This window comes from Taudactylus pleione, unplaced genomic scaffold, assembly GCF_031769625.1.
Source record: "Taudactylus pleione unplaced genomic scaffold, aTauple2 ptg000053l, whole genome shotgun sequence".
Lineage (NCBI taxonomy): Eukaryota > Metazoa > Chordata > Amphibia > Anura > Myobatrachidae > Taudactylus > Taudactylus pleione.
The window spans coordinates 38,326,838-38,349,284 of NW_028284455.1; the positions used below are offsets into that span (position 1 = coordinate 38,326,838).

Sequence of the window (22,447 nt, forward strand, 5' to 3'; positions counted from 1 at the left end):
TACTTTATCTCTCTCCAAGGTTTGATACATCTCCTATCTACCTGCTTACTAGCAATCATGTGGTGTTACTAACATGTTATATGGGCTGATATTGTGTGGTGACCTGACTAGAGTGGATATACAGGACAAGTGTTTTTTGATTGAATGGAAATGAATATGATTATTACTGTACCACCATATTTCTTACAAACTGGATGCTGGATATTATAACTAAATGTCCTATTTTACTCCAATTTTCAATAATAAATCACTTAAATCATTGGCCAGAGTAAATATAGATAGCAGATTATTGGATATTGTGACTTGTATAAGGTTTTTTTTTTTATAGCACAGTTAGGTTGAAATATGCAAAGTGTGTGGCTGTTTTATATTTCAATTGTAATTTATATGCACATGACACTACATATTAACAAAAATGGAATTTATATCGGAATAATGGAATATATATTTTGAATGTTAGTGACCCTAATTTTTGTAAATACTGTATGTTATAGTTTGTTTATCTTATATTATATTATTACAGAATGGTTTCTATTTCCTTTATTAAATTATTATTTTTTTAACTTACAACTGCTATTTCTGTGGTTACTTTTAACATTTTCAATTGAAGTTTCCAAATGAGAGGAAGGCCCCAATGAGGTATTCAATGCCCCTGTACATACTATACATTTCCCACCAGTGTAAGTGGTAACATGCAATATCCATCAGTAATGCACTGCCGTGAAAAATTATTTAAAATCATTTAATTTTGTTATTCCTGTTTAAGTATGCATTCTGATCGATTGTGTGTATTTATTAATGACGTCCATATTAAACTAAAAGAAAAGATGCTACATTTAAAATTGCTTGTTAAAGAAGATTCCCAGACATTTTTCCAGACAGGCTGAAACTAACATAAAACCCTTAAAGGAATTGTCAAGATAACGCCAAATAGATCTCTGCCTCATTTCATCCCAATTTCCACTGCCAGTTCTACACGTTATCGGCATCTTTGTGTGACAATGCTAGCTTCCGGTATCTCAAATGACTGCTGAATTTCCATTGAAGCTGGCAGATACGTATAAAAATATAAGATCTTTATGCTTCCCAGCTACTCATAGGATTTTCGTTTTTGTGAGAAATCGGCTACATGTTCTAGGAATCCCACTTTGTCACACACGGTAATAAGGTTCCCTTTCATTCCTGCAATGTATGCAGTTACCATGACAGATAACAGAAGAAATTCCTCAAAGGCACATCACTCCTTAACTTGTGCATTTCTGATGCATGACAAAAGGTAAGGACAGGAGCAAGTGACGCGGTTCTCCAATAAAATCTATCACAGCATAATAATGCTCAGCAGCAGAAGAAACAAGTGTCTTTTCAGGATATTCTTTCAATTAAAGATATCACAGAAACTCATGGTGACACATACAATGATGAGTATTCTATTTTACCCAGCAATTTCCATTTTATTCAACGACTGAAGAAGATACAATAGCGCACAAGACAAGGAACATGAATATTTATCTGTAAGGAAACTTATTAAATATGACAGCTTTCTCCACCATAGAGATAACTGATAATAACACGGTACAGAGAAGGATACAGATAATTCTAAGTAAAATCTTTATTTCAAGGAAAAGAAAACACTTTGATTGTTGCAGATATATTATTTCTTTTTTTCATTTTGAATTTCTTTTTTCCAAGGAAAGGTGTTAACACCGAACCTCTCTATAGATCAACTATTTTATACAGTGTGCTTAAAGGAAAGATTTATGAAAACAGGGTGTAAATCTGCTTTTACAACTTAGAATTTGAACATAATATTTGAACAGTAAGACATTTATCACATACATGTTTTTTGAAGATTTTAGGCTGAATTGTACGAATAAGATGCCTCATTTGACAAAATATAATTAACCAAATAGAGTACCAGTTAAAAATAAGATAATGAATGTAAATGAGGTGATATTGTTGACTTTGTAACATATTTTTTTTTTAGGAGTTTATTCAACATGGAAATTTTTGGGGAGTCGGATGGCCCCCGATAATAAGTATCCAACTCGCTGTGGGTAGCATCTGAGGATACAAAATCGCCAGAGCAATTCAACATTGCGATTCCTATCACTGCTACTTAACTAGCGGGAAAATTAGAGCACAACTGGAGTTCACACATGCGCACAAAAACTCTGCGTTCATCGGACGGAGCAGAAAAGGGGCAGAGGGATCCGATCGGATCCCTATTTACAACCTCGGACCTCCTTCCCATAGGAGTGGGGGTGCGGGAACAAATGTCATCTGAAGATGGCGAAGATTCCTGCTGTTAAGCACCGATAATGTAGTATTTTCCGAGATTGATGAATTTAGGTCCCCTTACTATTGTAAAGGGACAGATCGGGACTGAAAGGTAAGCAGGAGATATCCATGATGCCTCCTGCGTTACCTTTATAATGATTCGCCCCAATACTAAATTTCCACAAAAGTAGGTGAAAATATTAATTTTCACGTACTTTTGTAGAAATTAAGAGATGATGAATAGACCCCTTAAGCACTAACATTAATAAGTGTTGTCATTTCCTGGGTAAACTTATTACATATCATTTGTTTACTGTCTCTTACTGCCTGTAGTGTTTTGTTACCCATTAGCATGCTTATAAGTATGCCATAAATTAAATTATTTTTTAAATAATAATCTTATAACAGCACTTTATCTATCAGTGACTTTTCACCTTAGCACTCACTGCTTTCCAGCCTATTGTTCTATCAGCCGATGTGGCAGTTATCAACAGGGGTTAAATCCCCACCAGAGGCGCATTGGAGTGACAGATCCAAACACACTCCCTTCCTCCTTGCATATAGAAGTACTGTATACACGTTCATACATTCTCTCTGTGGACCTGGAGAGCTTGCTGCCTGGAACATGGAGATTTCGCTGACAGTGATCTGACAGCAAGGAGGCAAAGTGTTTAAGAGAAATATAGTGACACTTTAAATGGTAAATTATATCATGACTTTTCTAAAGAGGAATTATTACTTAACTTTAAAGCTGGTTTAAAGAGTTTCTTCTTTATTAGAAAACACAAAATTTTGGGGGGCCAAATCCACCTAGAAAATGTATTGCCAGTGCAACTTCATAACCAGAGGATTAAAATGACTAAAACTTCCTGATAAAGTCTTTCATACAGAAATGGGTTAAGGCTTTAGAACGGCGCTTTTCTGAACTTATTGATATCCTAATTGAACAAAGGAATGTTGCTTTAAAATATATTAAAAAAGATATGTCTGATATATGTAATATGCTAAAACCACATATTATGAACACAAAGGCATACCAACATCCCCTTATGCAATTATATAACCTTCTTGACAAACTGAAGAATGAAAAAAATTGGCTGAGATAACCAACACTCTAAAAAGGGTAAATGTAGAAATTTGAGACTTTTTTTTTTTTTTGTAAAAAACGCTTACCATAAACAATGTCTAGAGCTGCATACAAACACAACGATTTTGTTACCAACGATTTTAAGAACGCTTTTATGAACGATTTTATGAACGATTTTCTGTCAGATTTTTCAAAGTGTAATGAACGATTTTTTGAACTACAAACGATTTTTGTAACTTCCCTTAATGAAAATTGTTCAGTTGGTCAGTCAGAATGAACTACAAACTACAAACGGGAACGCACATGAACGATAATCGTTCATCGTTTTAACTCAGAAAGTGAACGATTTTTTCAACGATTGAACCATAAACGATATCGTTATCGATAATCGTTCAAAAAATCGTTGTGTGTGTATGCATCTTTAATGTCCTTCCTGAAAATGTTACCTGTAATGTTCTCTATTAGAGTGTTTAGATATATGACTACTAATAGGAACTTTGGGGTCATTCAGACCCGCTCGCGAGCAAAGGACGCTCGCAAGCGGGTTGATGTTGCCCCACTGCGCATGCGCACGACGGAGGGAGCTCCGTCGTGCGCATGCGCGAGACCCGGATAGCGACGGGCTCTCCGTCGCTCCAGCTCTCGCACCAAAGGGGGCGTGCTGTCGATGTTGATTGACAGCACGCCCCCTTTGGTGGGTTTGACGGTGGCGTGGCTGCCAGACGGAGGCATTCCCATGGGAACGCCTACCGTCTGAAGCCGGCCCCACTGACATCACTAGTGATGTCAGTGGGAGTGATTTTGGCTCTGATAGAGCCAAAATCACTCCTGGGCTTGCGGCAGCGAGACCCTACCGCAGAGTCTCGTCGCAAGCCCGATGGTCGCGATGGTCAAAGACCATCGCGACCATCTTTTTGGCCGCTTGCATATGCTGTGGGTGGTCACCCACAGCTATGCGAGTGGCCAGGAGGCCGCTCCATTTTCAGGTAGGAGGGCACTGATTCAGAGCGAGCGCTCTGGTCAGAGCGTTCAGCTCTGAATCAGGCCCTTTATCTGTAGTCATAGTAAGATTACTTATGTGTAATACAGTGCAGCTGATGCAGGCATATCTGCAGCCAGACCACTTCCAGAAACCCAGAACTGAATCTTGCGGCATGTAACAGAAGGAACATCATCACGGCACGTGTTCAGATTGGAAAAGAAGACTTACCAATACTGCTAAAATATACCTTCAAGCTTTTGACGATATACCGTACCAGTGGTTCCCAAACTTGGGCCCTCAAGGCACCTTAACAGTCCAGGTTTTAAGGTTATCCATGGTATAATCTATGAGGTACTAATTAAGTCACCTGTGCTTACAGTAAGTATGGATATATATATATAAAGAAAAGAAAGAAGGCTCTATTTCTGGGGCACTCTTTATGAGAACAAGGAATAGCAATTTTATATTATTTTTTTGTTTTGAGCAATTTAAATATTAGATGTGACAATTTCAAGCTACGTTTGATCTCTAGTGTCATATACTAGTCCACGTGATGTCCATCGTTTTAGGAATCCGAATACATATTGGTCTAAGGACACATATAAATTGCTATTCCTTGTTCTTATACCTTCTAGAGAAACAGTATTTAAATTGATGACAATAAAAGTTAAATTTTAATTTGTATACTATTACACATGAGTGCCCCAGAAAAGAGCCTTCTTTCTCTTCTTGATATATGTCTATTATTTTGGCTCTAGGGAGCACCACCAATCTGAGTAATTTTCAGACCCAATACAGTCAGGTGCATAAATATTGGGACATTGACAGAATTTTCATATTTGGCCTATTCACCACCACAATGGCTTTGAAATGAAACAAACAAGATGTGCTTTAACTACAGACTTTCAGATTTAATTTGAGGGTAATTACATCCAAATCAGGTGAACGGTGTAGGAATTACAACGGTTTCTATATGTGCCTCCCACTTTTTAAGGGGCCAAAAGTAACGGGACTATCAACTCAAAAGCTATTTCATGGACAGGTGTGGGCTATTCCCTCGTTATTTCATTATCAATTAAGCAGGTAAAAGGTCTGAGTGAAGCAAGCCATCATTAGGCTGAAAAATCAAAACAAACCCATCAGAGAGATAGCAAAAACATTAAGGCCTTCATTCAGAGGCGGACGTACAGTCTACGACCACACGGCCGCCTCGATGTATGTCAAGTGCGCATGCGCATGAGGGAGCCGGCTCCTTCGTGCGCATGCGTGAGACCCGCTACGACCGACAGCGCCGGTCGTAGCGGGTCTCTTTCCAAAGGGGGCGAGCTGTCGATGTTGATTGACAGCTCGCCCCGTTTGGAAGGCGGGCCGGGGGGTGGCAGCCCAAACGGAGGCATTCCCATGGGAACGCCTGCCATTTGGGGGATGCCCCACTGACATCACTAGTGATGTCAGTGGAGAGCTTCCGGCTCTGACAGAGCCAGAAGCTATCCGGGGCTTACGACAAGTGAGACCCTACGCTAGGGTCTCGTCGTAAGCCCCGATGGTCGCGATGGTCGTTGACCATCGCGACCATCACCCTAGCGGTCATTAGAGCTGTGAAGGTAAACCCACAGCCTAACGACCGAAACAGAGGCGGGCGGTCAGGATGCAAGCGGCCGCCCAGTTTCTGAGCGACCGCTTGCATCCTCCGACCACCTCTGAATGAGGCCCTAAGTGTGGCCAAATCAACTGTTTGGAACATTCTTAAAAAGAAAGAACGCACCGGAGAGCTCAGCAACACCAAAAGACCAGGAAGACCACAGAAAACAACTGTAGTGGATGACAGAAGAATTATTTCCCTGGTGAAGAAAAACCCCTTCGCAACAGTTGGCCAAATCAAGAACACTCTCCAGGAGGTAGGTGTATATGTGTCAAAGTCAACAATCAAGAGAAGACTTCACAAGAGTGAATATAGAGGGTTCACCACAAGATGTAAACCATAGGTGAGCCACAAAAACAGGAAGACCAGATTACAGTTTGCCAAACAACACCTAAAAAAGCCATTACAGTTCTGGAACAACATCCTATGGACAGATGAGACAAAGATCAACTTGTACCAGAGTGATGGGAAGAGAAGAGTATGGAGAAGGAAAGGAACTGCTCATGATCCAAAACATACCACCTCATCAGTGAAGCATGGTGGTGGTAGTCATGGCGTGGGCATGTATCGCTGCCAATGGAACTGGTTCCCTTGTATTTATTGATGATGTGACTGCTGACAAGAGCAGCAGATTGAATTCTGAAGTGTTTCGGGCAATATTATATGCTCATATTCAGTCAAATGCTTCAGAACTCATTGGACGGCGCTTCACAGTGCAGATGGACAATGACCCGAAGCATACTGCAAAAGCAACCAAAGAGTTTTTTAAGGCTAAAAAGTGGAATGTTATGCAATGTCCAAGTCAATCCCCTGACCTGAATCCGATTGAGCATGCATTTCACTTGATGAAGACAAAACTGAAGGGAAAATGCCCCAAGAACAAGCAGGAACTGAAGATATTTGCAGTAGAGGCCTGGCAGGGCATCACCAGGGATGAAACCCAGCATCTGGTGATGTCTATGCGTACCAGACTTCAGGCTGTAATTGCCTGCAAAGGATTTGCAACAAAGTATTAAAAAGTGAAAGTTAGATTTAGGATTGTTTAGTTTGTCCCATTACTTTTGGCCCCTTAAAAAGTGGGAGGCACATATAGAAACCGTTGTAATTCCTACACTGTTCACCTGATTTGGATGTAATTACCCTCAAATTAAATCTGAAAGTCTGCAGTTAAAGCACATCTTGTTTGTTTCATTTCAAAGCCATTGTGATGGTGAACAGAGGCCAAAATATGAAAATTCTGTCAATGTCCCAATATTTATGAACCTGACTGTATATTAAATGTCGGTAATAAACATATGACTATCATATATATATTTTCTGTGTGGATATATCACACTCTTTTTCTCTTAAAATATGGATATCATGCTGCAAAAGCAACCAAAGTGTTTTTTAAGGCTAAAAAGTGGAATGTTATGCAATTGCCAAATCAATCCCCTGACCTGAATCCAATTGAGCATGCATTTCACTTGATGAAGACAAAACTGAATGGAAAATGCCCTAAGAACAAGCAGGAACTGAAGACATTTGCAGTAGAGGCCTGGCAGAGCATCCCCAGAGATGAAACCCAGCATCTGGTGATGTCTATGCGTACCAGACTTCAGGCTGTAATTGCCTGCAAAGGATTTGCAACAAAGTATTAAAAAGTGAAAGTTAGATTTAGGATTGTTTAGTTTGTCCCATTACTTTTGGCCCCTTAAAAAGTGGGAGGCACATATAGAAACCGTTGTAATTCCTACACTGTTCACCTGATTTGGATGTAATTACCCTCAAATTAAATCTGAAAGTCTGCAGTTAAAGCACATCTTGTTTGTTTCATTTCAAAGCCATTGTGATGGTGAACAGAGGCCAAAATATGAAAATTCTGTCAATGTCCCAATATTTATGAACCTGACTGTATATTAAATGTCGGTAATAAACATATGACTATCATATATATATTTTCTGTGTGGATATATCACACTCTTTTTCTCTTAAAATATGGATATCATGAAAACTGGACTGTTAGGCTGCCTTGAGGACTAGTTTGGGAACCACTGCCATATACTGTACATTCCCAGATGAAAGCTGTGTTACAGACAAAACACTTTGAGACATTTTCCTAACCTGGACAATACTTGAAATTTCCAGATAGTTCTATTATATCTGCCTTAGGACTGATAAACGGTTTCTCTTGTTTATTATTGTACATTGTTATACTTTTTTGGATTATTAAAGATGTTTTAAAACATATTACACTATATTTGTGTCTGTGTGTTTACGGTTGTACCACTCTCACAATTGGTTTGGGACTGATATTCACCCATAGGAGAGGAGGGATGTTAAGACAAGTTTACAGATGAGCTTGATATTATTTATCCCATTTCTGTGCTAACATCTATTAACACCTGTTTTAAAAATACTATTTGTGTCATTACTTCTATGGCTGTACCCCCCAATATTAGCGGCTTGGAGCTGACATCACCCAACACAGGAGGAGGATGTAAAGACAAGGATACAACACTAGCATCACAAGGGGGGTTGCGGCCAACCCCGGTTGTCACCAGCCGAGGGGAGACACCAAAGTGATGGCTCCCCCTCAGTGCCAGGAGCCAGGTGCTGCATTACGTGCAGCACTTGGCTCCTAGCACAGTGAGGGAACCGGCACTTCACACAGGCTGGTCCCCGTAGGCAGCCTGCACCTCCGGCACCCCCATTGTGTAAAAAAATGGGGGTTCGGGCCATGAGGCCATGCCCCACCTGAGAGGCAACGCCCCCAACCGTGAGGCCACACTCACTTATTTGCCGGCAAGTGGCACCGCCGCGTGCAGTACAAGCTCCCCGCGCCTACTTGCAGCGGGTGCAAATAGAGGTAGGGACGTCACTGGGATACAGATGACTATTTCAGAGGGCACAATCTTTACATTTGTCTCTTGGGTCAGTTTGAAGACTGTTACACCCTAAAATATTAAGCGTTTGCGGAGGATTGCAGTTCCCCAAATTAGTGTTGAACTAGATGGATATGTACACTCAAGTGTTAGATTTTTTGTAAGCACTCATGAGCTGTCTCACTATATCCTAATATCAAAAATAAACACAATGATTACAAAAGAAAATCAATAAACTGTTAGATTAAAATAATTAAATTGAGTATATTACCGATCAGATGCAAAACTTAAAATTACTTCTAAAAGTACATTGGGAACTTAGGAGAATGCAAGATGACAATTAGTTCTGCCTGAAGGAAATTAATATTTTCTAAAAGTCATGAGGGTAGTGGGGTATATCAAAATTAATTCAGGTTTCAGTAATTGCATAACTGTTTTTTTGCAAATACAAGGAAGGCACTGAGAAAATAATAGTCTTGCATTCAAAATCCATACGACACCATAGCAAGCAGAATATATATATATAACTATACATAAATAAACAGATCTGTTGCGCAAAGTTCCTCTGTAGCTTTGGAAAATAGTTTTGCCAACCAGTTCTTTTAAGCAAGGATCGTTGATATGTGCCGCTCACCTCCTTAGCCCACCTTCTGAGTAGTATCTCTATTAAAACAAAAATAGGGAGTGCATCATTGTGAACCATATAACAAGTATATTTATTCAACTTCAATGAGAACACTCACATTGTAATGGAAATAAGCAAGCATATAAACAAGGCTCCAGCAACCACCGCACAGCTATCAGCCCGTGTGCTCTGACTGAGCATCACGGCTAGGGGCGAGATCCGGACCTCCCTCTTTCGTGCTGGCTGGGAACACAATCAGCATCACTCCCAATCCCAAACGCTTTTTGTCACACAATGGGACTTCGTCAGTGGACGAAGTCCAATTGTGTGACAAAAAGCGTTTAGGATTGGGAGTGACACTGATTGTGTTCCCAGCCAGCACGAAAGAGGAGGTCCGGATCTCGCCCCTAGCCGTGATGCTAAGTCAGAGCACATGGGCTGATAGCTGTGCGGTGGTTGCCGGAGCCTTGTTTATATGCTTGCTTATTTCCATTACAATGTGAGTGTTCTCATTGAAGTTGAATAAATATACTTGTTATATGGTTCACGGTGGTGCACTCCCTATTTTTGTTTTAAAATACATATATATATATATATATATATATATATATGTATATATATATATATATATATATATATACAGTCAGGTTCATAAATATTGGGACATTGACAGTATTTTCATATTTTGGCCTCTATTCACCACCACAAAGGCTTTGAAATGAAACAAACAAGATGTGCTTTAACTGCAGACTTTCAGATTTAATTTGAGGGTAATTACATCCAAATCAGGTGAACGGTGTAGGAATTACAACGGTTTCTATATGTGCCTCCCACTTTTTAAGGGGCCAAAAGTAATGGGACAAACTAAACAATCATAAATCTAACTTTAAATTTTTAAAACTTTGTTGTAAATCCTTTGCAGGCAATTACAGCCTGAAGTCTGGAACGCATAGACTTCACCAGACGCTGGGTTTCATCCCTGGTGATGCTCTGCCAGGCCTCTACTGCAAATGTCTTCAGTTCCTGCTTGTTCTTGGGGCATTTTCCCTTCAGTTTTGTCTTCATCAAGTGAAATGTATGCTCAATCAGATTCAGGTCAGGGGATTGATTTGGCCATTGCATAACTTTCCACTTGTTAGCCTTAAAAAACTCTTTGGTTGCTTTTGCAGTATGCTTCGGGTCATTGTCCATCTGCACTGTGAAGCGCCGTCCAATGAGTTTTGAAGCATTTCGCTGAATATGAGCATATAATATTGCCCAAAACACTTCAGAATTAATTCTGCTGCTTTTGTTAGCAGTCACATCATCAATAAATACAAGGGAACCAGTTCCATTAGCAGCCATACAAGCACACGCCATGACACTACCACCACCATGCTTCATTGATGAGGTGGTATGCTTTGGATCATGAGCAGTTCCTTTCCTTCTCCATACTCTTCTCTTCCCATCACTCTGGTACAAGTTGATCTTTGTCTCATCTGTCCATAGGATGTTGTTCCAGAACTGTAATGGCTTTTTTAGATGTTGTTTGGCAAACTCTAATCTGGTCTTCCTGTTTTTGTGGCTCACCAATGGTTTACATCTTGTGGTGAACCCTCTATATTCACTCTTGTGAAGTCTTCTCTTGATTGTTGGCTTTGACACATATACACCTACCTCCTGGAGAGTGTTCTTGATTTGGCCAAATGTTGTGAAGAGATTTTTCTTCACCAGGGAAATAATTCTTCTGCCATCCACCACAGTTGTTTTCCGTGGTCTTCCTGGTTTTTTGGTGTTGCTGAGCTCTCCGGTGCGTTCTTTCTTTTTAAGAATGTTCCAAACAGTTGATTTGGCCACACCTAATGTTTTTGCAATCTCTCTGATGGGTTTGTTTTGATTTTTCAGCCTAATGATGGCTTGCTTCACTGATAGTGACAGCTCTTTGGATCTCATATTGAGAGTCGACAGCAACTGATTCCAAATGCAAATGTCATACCTAGAATCAACTCCAGATCTTTTCCTGCTTAATTGATAATGAAATAACGAGGGAATAGCCCACACCTGTCCATGAAATAGCTTTTGAGTTGATAGTCCCATTACTTTTGGCCCCTTAAAAAGTGGGAGGCACATATAGAAACCATTGTAATTCCTACACCGTTCACCTGATTTGGATGTAATTACCCTCAAATTAAATCTGAAAGTCTGCAGTTAAAGCACATCTTGTTTGTTTCATTTCAAAGCTATTGTGGTGGTGAATAGAGGCCAAAATATGAAAATTCTGTCAATGTCCCAATATCTATGCACCTGACTTTATATATATATATATATATATATTTATATATATATATATATATATATTTGCAGTTACAATACAAGTGACTATTATGGTAATGATATGATATATATGTTTTACCATTATGGAATTATTTTAGAATAAATATTAATTACTTTAGGGTTTTTTTAATCATAGAATGCATTGAAGTTAGCAGCTTTCAATCATCCATGATGTGTGACTGCAGCATACAGCTGTGCACATCCTGGTAGACTACAGTACCCTCTATGTGTCGTGAGGAAAAATTGGTGAACATGATGGTCATAAAGTGCTACTGTTCTATTCACACTTTGCATCCATTGCCCGCAACTGAATTGTCCCCAATGTCAGAATCTTCTCCTTATCTGTTTCTGAAAATGTATTAGCTGGTACCAGGCAGAAGGTGAAGAACTTAACCATGAACTGTAGATGCACTGACAAGTGGTGGCACTGACATACTTGTGATATTGTCTCTTTGACATAAAGTACTGAAGATTGTCTTAAAGGACATATTATAATGCCCTAATGAAGAGCCATTTGGTGAGCAAGCAACAGCAACACTCAGATTGGTGTGGGTTAGTGACCTATGTCTATGTCTATGTACACATTTATACTTTTTTTGATTCCTTTGATTCCCAGGAACATACTGAAGTGCTTCTCTCCACAGGAGGCCAGATGTATCTGAGTGACTAAGACCCTTTTAAATAGCCTGTACCTATTATGAATAAATCATATTTAGATATAATTTTAATATCAGCTATAAAATCACAGAGAAATTGCAGCCTTAGTTATACTGAATTACCATATTTTTATATTGAGATACAGAATATCTAACGTAAAAAGGAATGTCTTTAAGTTAGTTTAATGTAAGTTGCATTAAGAACCTCACTCAAAGGTTGGCCAGAAGGGACAAGTAAGGAGCGATCTGCATATGTCTGCCTATAATTCTTGAAGTTAATCTTCTCTCTTTTATTGAGTGGGACTAGGAGCATTGTTATAAGGCTCGTTCTATGCCCACCTTATAGTAAATGCATAGGAATATCATGTGATTACCCACATCATACCCAGGTACATCCTACATGGCCTGGAACACTGATACCACTCTTTGGTCCTATTCACCACCCAAGTATGCCAATAGTTACTGAAGTGTGTTTGAGGGTTTTCATTTATTTTCATTAAGTTTATGTTAATTAAAATCGCAAATAAGTCATAAAGCAAGAGTCAAAGATGTGCTTGTTCTGTAGCCTTACCTCAAACCATTGTCCATGTGACTGCATTTTCAGTATAACACAGGGATCTGGCTTGGAAAGTGCATCTCTGTCCGATATCCCCTTGCAAGAAACTCTTAGTTCGACCTTAGTAAGACAAGGACTGTTGAAAATTCCAAGTGTGTTGGCTGCTGATTCATAGATGTTGCTCATTTTTTCAATAAATATTGCACCTAAATAAATAAAATAATATATGTTATTCTTATACACGCTTTCCATTATATACAAGCCTGTTTTTATACTCGACATTTTAATTTCTCGTTTTTCCATTATCCTGCAGCAGATCCATTAACATATTTTTGAGATAGGGTACTTTATATATCTCATCTACAGTCATTCTTACAGAAATAGCCATGTTAACTTGTACACAGTCCCTTCCCTTGAGAACTTGTTGATTACAACACGGAAAAGGAGATTTGAAAAAGCTGTCAATCAAATACTGTAGCAAGCAATCATTTATGAGAGATAGAAGACCTCTGGGGGCACTAAGAAAAAGAAAAGAAACAGCATACTGTATATTACCTAATACTGGTGAGAGGATCAAAGCTAAACTGTAAATAAAGTCAGTACAATAGAATGCATTGAGAGTTATTTGCTGCTAAACAGATTATTATTATTTTTTTAATTAAAAGCAAGATAAAAATTAATAAATAAAATGAATAATTTTTGTTTAAATATTTTTGTAAAAATATTTGTTTAAAAATATTTCTAACCAGGGACGTTTTAAAAGAGGAGGGGGACCGTGTGGACCCTCCATTTGTAGAATCTGGCTTCATGACAGAATCTACTGCGCATGCGCGGGTCTACGTGAAAATGGCGCATACATCTACTTTTCCGGGGGACATCTTTTCTGCGCATGCGCAGATCACTGTGAAAATGGCCACCGCCATTTTCCCAGGGAGTGTTTGATGCTCTGCAGCACTGGTCTAGCGCTGCAGAGCAGCACTTCAGAATCTACGGAGAGGTAAGTTTAATTTTAACTATGGGTGCAGGGTGTGCGGAGTGTGTCCCCATGGACCCATTGGCCTGTGTTCCCCGCACACCTTGCACCCATTATAAAGATGCCTATATTCTGAACATATTTTACTTAATTTGCCAATACTGGAAATTTGCCAATACTGAAAAATAACTATCTATAATATAATAGCAAACTTACAGTATCTGCCTGCAATTTCTCTCCACCTCAGCATAAACTACTGTACTAGTCATTGTAATGTTAGTTTGGAAAATGTCCTACACCACTTTTTGTTTGTTACTACATGTTTTACCTCTTCATGTTTTACTTTAGTTCTCTGTGTTGAGTGTATACAAAACTTTTGCACCAAATGTGGAAAGAGGTGAATATTTTGCTGAAGTGTTTGGAGGTGTTATTATTCTACAGACAAAACCAAGCTGTAATTTAAGTGAGTTGTACTGAAGCAGGATCATGGAGTTAACAATGGTAAGTACTACATCTGGTATTAATGCTGTCATTGCTATCAATGCCACATAGCAAATGGTTAGATGTTATGGAGAAGTATAGTTAAACAAACAATATGTTTAGTGTTGTAAAGGCTGGTCATTATAAGGCTCTTTCTAGCCCACCTTCTTATAAATGCATACAAACATCATGTGATTACTCACATCTTACCATGGTGCATCCCCCTTGGCCTGGAAGGTTGAAGCTTTGGAAATAAGTATTGGACCAGGAGTACTTTAATCAGCTATTATAAATATGCAATCAAATACAGTAACCTATAGCATGGCAAGCAAACTTAATATAAATTCTATATACACGAACTGCCACATGTGAGGAAAGGGTTAACCACTTGGGTTTCAGGTGGTGAGTCACCCCTTTCTTACTGGTGGTAGACTTCTCGCATAACTGAGGTCTTAGATCCAGATGGCTAGTGTGGTGGAAGGATGTCTGGGCCTGATTCAGAGCCGCTCGTAAGCGGCCTTTCGTTCGCTCCGAGCGATGTTCGCACATCTGCGCATGCGTATGGGTCGTAATGCGCATGTGCCAACCAGTCATTGCGGTCGAAAATCGAGCGCTCGCAAAATAGCGAGTGCCTGCTAATTTGAGTGACAGGATGAGGCATTTGTGGGTGGTAACAGGGGAAGGTGCTTGAAAACGGGGAGTGGTGATCCGAACGCAGGCGTGCCAAACGGTCAAAATGGGCGTTTTAAGGGTGTGCATAATTAACAAAGCAGCGTCATCGACCACGTCACTTGGTTGTTTCTTAGCCTGAACTGTTCGCATGATTACGGTAGGAAAATCCTACCACAAGCACTGCGAGCAGTTCAGATGCCTTTTGATGTACTCGATTAATCAAATAAATAGCGGAGATGACGTAGGATGCGAGCGGCCAGCCCCAAAATAGCGAGCGCATGTTTCGTTCGCTCGCTCAGACCGCAAAGAGCGAGCACTCAATTTAAATAGCCGGCCCCTTTTTCTGAACGAGCGAGCGCAAATAGCGTCCGGCTCTGAATCAGGCCCTCTGTTACATGTCTCTCTCACCGCAATGCCTTAATTGCTTTTCCTTTGTAAAACCTCATTTTGCTGGGTTTTGTACAGTAATGGACACATAATAACTCTGCTGAATTATTTAATGTCCAGGAGAAACAAGGAGGGAGGAAGATGTAGCTGACTGATAATAAGGGTGGGGCTGGTGCTTTGTGTCATTAGTTCCTGCCCCCTTACTGCATAAGGACAGGATGCACTTTTGCAGATATTACAGTCAAACCTCCGAAAATTACTTTTTCAGAGGTTTTTTTTCGGAGGTTTGGCCACTCACCACATATGCACCAAGCCCCGGAATGTAATACATTCCTCCATCCCTCCCAGCACACCCCGCGGCACGTGTGTCACTCGACGTGTGCGCAGAATGACTTCTAGGTCACAGAACCAAAAGTCCTTTTATTGCAAAGGACAGCTCTGAACGCGAGAGCTGTCCTTTGTGATTTTATTCATGAAAATTGCGATGCTTGATGCATCCCATCTTAATTCTCATAGAATCAGGTCATATCGGCCCCACCAATTTGGTGCAATGGCTGTGCCTCTTTGGCAGCCCTACCCAGCCCTATTCTCTGCACTCTCACTCCTGGGGATGCATATCTCTATTTACAAATATTACCAATATATTAGGATCTTAGGCCACATGTTTATGTTAGACAGATGTAGTGCCCAGCTGCTGGTGCATCCCACCACTCATCTCATGCATACCGGCGTAAATAATGCCAGTATGCATGAATGAAGTCATAAAGGACAGCTCTCCAGGTAAGTGTTGTCCTTTGTGATAGAAGGACTACCGGGTCTATGACCCAGAAGTCCTTCTGTGCATGTGTCGAGTGACAAACACGTTGTGGGGGGCCCTGGATGGATCTGATTGGATCCCTCCCTGGGGGGAGTTACGGTCCAGAAAGATGGTGTTGCCCACCGCATCCAAGTCCAGGAATGTATCACATTCTGGGGCTTGGTGCATATGCGGTGAGCTGTCAAATCTCTGAAAACTTCCCGCCCACGGTGGTAAACTGGACCATCACTCTGTGACACTTACAGTTACACTTATCGCATGTACCTGATAATCTCAGTGAAATAAACAAAGAATGTCTGGCATGTTTTGTAAACTACAGTGCTGAGCCGTCCCCTTGGTACTGGAAACATTTAGTAGGATTCTCAGTCTGGATGGATAGAACATGATATTTTAGATAGTAGTTACCCCTAGAGCTCAGCATTACGGGTAGAAGTGATGTAGCCAGTGCTTCTCTGAGTTGGTGCAGGGGCCAACAGGAGGGGAACCTGGTTTATGTCTATTTTCCTAATTGTGTTTTAATTATATTTAATTTAAGTAATAACATTATTGGTACTATTCCATTCCAATGTCACAGAGTGGGTGTTTATGTCTATTTATGTGAGATTTATGCAGACGTATTTGACTTTACCCTAGTCAAGAGCTGTAAGTTGTACTTCATCACATACATGTCAGTTATACTGAGACAAAATAGTGCCCAACACTGTCATATTGATTTAAGCACGACCTTTAATCTTTGGGTTGTGAGATGGGTATAAAAGCATTTCCCTGAGCACAAGTCTGGTTTATTTATATTTTAGCTATTCTGTGAATTGTCCATATCCAGCTACAGCACCTCTCAGATAAGAGATGTAAACAAGTAATTTCACACTCTGTTACAGAGCAGGATTCAGCTTAAATCTTAATAGCTGTGTATTTTCACTTGGGCAATGTTCCTTTCCCTTCTAGTTTTCTTCTCAAAGTTCTACATTGATTTCTATCTTCATGGCATATTATTATACGCAACTGTGTTATGCTTTCAACCCCCAATTTTTTTTTTCTTTTCGTTGATCTAAAATATGGCAAAAGTTTTGGCTTTACTGTACGTGCACTAGATGAATAGATCTCACAGTTTTGCATCAATAAACTTGAAGCTCTATCAATTTTGCTCAGTATTGTCCTTGAATAATTATGCACACTAGCAAAATACAGTAAATAATTGTCAAGTGATGTTTGATGAATAGATTTATTATATTTCAGAATTACCCTGACCCCTTACTGGTTCAAACAAAAATAAAATAATTATTTTTTTAGGGATAGAAAATTATTTATAGCATACGTTTATGGGATGTGGTGTTTTCTATATAGAATTGTTTTAAAAATTACATTTAAAAGATATTTGTTCAGATTTTCTTGTTTTCAGCATCACAAACTGATTCACGAAAAATTTAATTTTTGGGGAGAAACTGAAAATGTACTAACTTTTCTTACATCCATCCTTATAATAGAAGTATTTTCCACATATTAAATTTTGGGTAAAGATAAGCAAATTATTTTCTAACTCTATGCAAACTGAATTGTCTACATGCCAGATTAAGGGGTATATTTATTATTATTATTATTATTATTATTATTATTATTATTATTATTATTATTATGGGATAAAGTGGGCTGAAATGGGGCTGGAACTTGGAGATGGAACAAGTTCCACCTTGTTCGACCCACCTTAGTGTGGCGCCGCAGGGAGGCTGGAGCTCACTCTTGAGCCCCGGCTTCCGGCTCCCCCCACGGGCACTATGGGAGAGATGTCACAATGAGCGTGTCATTACTGTGCTGGGTCCAGGGTGATGGTCTCTGCTGTGGTAGCAGGAGCCTGAAAGAGGAATGGCCCTGATCCGTCCAGCAATCCCGAGCGCATGTTGTGCTTTTTGCAACAATGTACACAAATGCATTTTTTTTAGTAAATGCATTTTACGTGTTTGAATTTTTGTGCAAATACATTAAACTCAGCGGCCAGATAGAAATACTGCAACCTGTGTGATATTTTTAATTGTTCAGAGACCATCCGGTAATTCTAAAAGGAAACTACAACCATAGGTTTTTGGTCACTTGACTTGCTAACACAAGTGAATATAGGTTCTGAAGGTTATTTACTTCATAATACCACCAATCTTTTCCCATTGGCTTCGTATTAATATACTTCTTTCTGTGTTTTAAAATACTGGGCCTCATTTATCAACGAGTTTTATAATTCACAACGAATTTAAGCAATACAAGTCCAGCAAATAACCTGAAATGGTAGCAAAAACTAAACAATAATGTAAATTTCAAAGTTATATAATAAAAAAGGCCCATTTCAGGGAACAAGTAATGGGTTAAGAACGTTCAGCTGTTCTGCAGCAATGAAAGAGAGGCTTACCTGGACCATGAAGCACCACCCATAGACTACTGAAGGCTGGAAGAAGGTCTTTTGGATCAATAAAATCAAAATTTATTTACTAAGCGGCGGATTGCTTCCTAGCCTGTTTAAAGTTAAACCGAAAACTTAAAAGGGCAATGCTTTTAATAACAAAACACCCCACATTTTGTAATAAAAGCATTGCAGTTTTACACTTTATAGCTTAAACACTCTGGGAATCGGTGGCTTGCTTAGTAAATAAACCTCTGTGATACCAACTGTCAAACATGGAGATGGAATTGTGTTGGTCTGGGGCTCTTTTGCTGGATCTGATTCATCAACTTGTGCAGAGTAACTGGTGGGCTGAAAAAGAGGCTTTTATAACTGCTTGATCAACATAGGTCCAAAAAGATGTCCAAATGGTCTCAAGAGACGCTTCAGGTCTGATGCCACATAATTGGATTTGTTGTGTGTACCATCAAATCAGATGCTGCCTACACTGGTGACAACCAACTGAATTTCCCAATATTCTGTAATTCTCTCTAGGGAAGGGACTAGAATGAATTTAATTTTAGGGAGGTCGATATTTTTTTGCCATGGGGTGAGTTATGGTTCGTAGGTGGAGTTGTCCTTTAACATCTTTGTACTAATATAAAAAAATGCTCATATGCAGTATATTATTTAATAATAGAGGCTTGTTGAAAGAATGTGCAATAGTGATGCAAATTCCATTAAAATGAGGGCTTTTTAATAAAACGGTCTAATCCAAGAGATATATAAAATGCCCTTTCATTATCCCAGCGCCCATGACTCTAATAAACACTGGGAGGCAATATTAAAAATGACAGCTGTGGAGAAATATTGATGCATCCTTTTAGCAATTAAGCAATAAAGCACATCCGAAAAATTACACAGCAAGATTCTTGATTGTGTAGGAAACAAAATAAAATCTGAGAAATCACAGACCAGGCAATGCGTTTAGACAGAAGGCCAGAAGGTCATAGAACAAAGTGGCAACAGTGTAATTGAAAATATACAGATGCTGACAACCCTAAAGGCCTCATTACCATACAACCAGCTGGTTCAATTACAAGGGCATGTGAGAGAACTGTACTGCGGTGAAATGAAGAAATGTGACACATGACAGGACGAAGCTTAAGGGTTTATGTGAATCACTACAATCAAAGTGCAAGAATCATTTACTATTGACATAAATAACAGACGAGGCCTAAAACTATCATGCTCTCCAAACATCCACAGAGGCTGTCTGCTCAGCGCACGGTGTAAAACCGTAGATGTACAGTTAAAATTATATTTACATCCTTTTGAATTATCTGCAAGCAAAATGTAAAAAGGCAAGACAATGTTTTTTTTTTAATGCAGACTCTTTATTTCATTGAATGACATACAGTACCTCAATGAGCTGTTTTATTGTGAATGTAATAGGGAAGCGGGTTTCCTAAAGGAGGCGTGCAGCTAGGCTACAAGAGGAAATGTATTTATTATACTATACTGTGATGAATATTCTCATGGATATTGGGTATATCGATTCACAAAAATGGGGAAAAAAAAGGGTATAGAGTACAGTTTACATTTACTCATTTTTCCTATATTCTGCTAAGTAATATTCTTGTCACTAGACATTGACAATTATTTTTAAAGCAACATTGTAAGAAATCGTGTTCCAAATTCCAATATTCTTATCTAATGCACTAATATATTGACGTTTGTAAACTGCTTGCTTTTGTATGAAATCTGTGATGAAGAAATTGTAAATAAATAATAAATGACTTGTTTTGCCTAATATATACTAGAAAAGGTATGCGGTATATTCCGCAGCAGCTCAGTCTGCCTCACTGAGCCCACCCCTTCTTTATCTGCTGCTCCGCCCCCCACTGTGGCATGTGCACGTCAAACCTCATATGCATGACTCGCACCCCAGCACCAAATGCACGCACCATGCACATTAAAGGTGACATGTATGAGTGTGCCGCAAGTACTGGGCAAGGTGACGTAAGTATAAACAGGCAGGTGGGGGCGAGGACAGGGGGTGTTGCTGAGGGGTCAGAGCGCCATAGGTGAACCAGCTGACATTGTAAGCAGGATTCTTTTGAAGAACAATCTAGGGCCGAATTCAATTAGCCGCGAAAAGCACCGTCTGTCGAAAAGCGGATTAAATTCGCCTCATTCGCCTGTTTTTCCACAATGTTTTCTCTATGTGCGTCCCCGCTTTTCGCCCTATTCAATTGTAAAACATGCAAAAACGCGGCTAGGCAAATGTTCTCCAAAGCGAAACTAGAGGAAAGGACCTCTTTGCCAACCTGGCTTATCCCTCCCGAAGGGAGCAGCCAGAATGTCGGCAAGCATGACCAGCACACACATATAAAATATTGGCCTCACATGCTTTTTAGCTCAAATACTGAATATTTCCCTGTGATACTAATGATGTAAAAATGAAAGAATAAAAAAATAACTTATTTATATTAGTCAGATTTACAATTTTAAAAATCTTCTATTTTTGTGAGCACATATTAAAGAAATTAGGCTCTGCCAAACTATTCGGTACATACAGTCAGGTGCATAAATATTGGGACTTTGACAGAATTTTCATATTTTGGCCTCTATTCACCACCACAATAGCTTTGAAATTAAACAAACAAGATGTGCTTTAACTGCAGACTTTCAGATTTAATTTGAGGGTAATTACATCCAAATCAGGTGAACGGTGTAGGAATTACAAAGGTTTCTATATGTGCCTCCCACTTTTTAAGGGGCCAAAAGTAATGGGACTATCAGCTCAAAAGCTATTTCATGGACAGGTGTGGGCTATTCCCTCGTTATTTCATTATCAATTAAGCAGGTAAAAGGTCTGGAGTTGATTCTAGGTGTGACATTTGCATTTGGAATCAGTTGCTGTCGACTCTCAATATGAGATCCAAAGAGCTGTCACTATCAGTGAAGCAAGCCATCATTAGGCTGAAAAATCAAAACAAACCCATCAGAGAGATAGCAAAAACATTAGGTGTGGCCAAATCAACTGTTTGGAACATTCTTAAAAATAAAGAACGCACCGGAGAGCTCAGCAAAACCAAAAGTCCCGGAAGACCACGGAAAACAACTGTGGTGGATGACAGAAGAATTATTTCCCTGGTGAACAAAAAACCCTTCACAACACTTGGCCAAATCAAGAACACTCCAGGAGGTAGGTGTATATGTGTCAAAGTCAACAATCAAGAGAAGACTTCACAAGAGTGAATATAGAGGGTTCACCACAAGATGTAAACCATTGGTGAGCCTCAAAAACAGGAAGACCATATTAGAGTTTGCCAAACAACATCTAAAAAAGCCATTACAGTTCTGGAACAACATCCTATGGACAGATGAGACAAAGATTAACTTGTACCAGAGTGATGGGAAGAGAAGAGTATAGAGAAAGAAAGGAACTGCTCATGATCCAAAACATACCACCTCATCAGTGAAGCATGGTGGTGGTAGTGTCATGGCATGGGCATGTATGGCTGCCAATGGAACTGGTTCCCTTGTATTTATTAATGATGTGACTGCTGACAAAAGCAGCAGAATGAATTCTGAAGTGTTTCGGGCAATATTATATGCTCATATTCAGTCAAATGCTTCAGAACTCATTGGACGGCGCTTCACAGTGCAGATGGACAATGACCCGAAGCATACTGCAAAAGCAACCAAATAGTTTTTTAAGGCTAAAAAGTGGAATGTTATGCAA

General features: G+C 39.5%; 1 protein-coding gene across 1 annotated transcript in view; it reads right to left on the bottom strand.

Moving 5' to 3' along the window:
* Nucleotides 1–22,447, bottom strand: part of CPNE4 (copine 4) — a 480,619-nt gene that overhangs the window by 359,095 nt on the left and 99,077 nt on the right. Inside the window, exon 2 of the mRNA XM_088463796.1 lies at nt 13,018–13,208. Coding sequence (XP_088319922.1) covers nt 13,018–13,188 — 171 coding nt within the window. The 5' untranslated portion in view covers nt 13,189–13,208. The remainder of the gene's footprint in view (nt 1–13,017; nt 13,209–22,447) is intronic.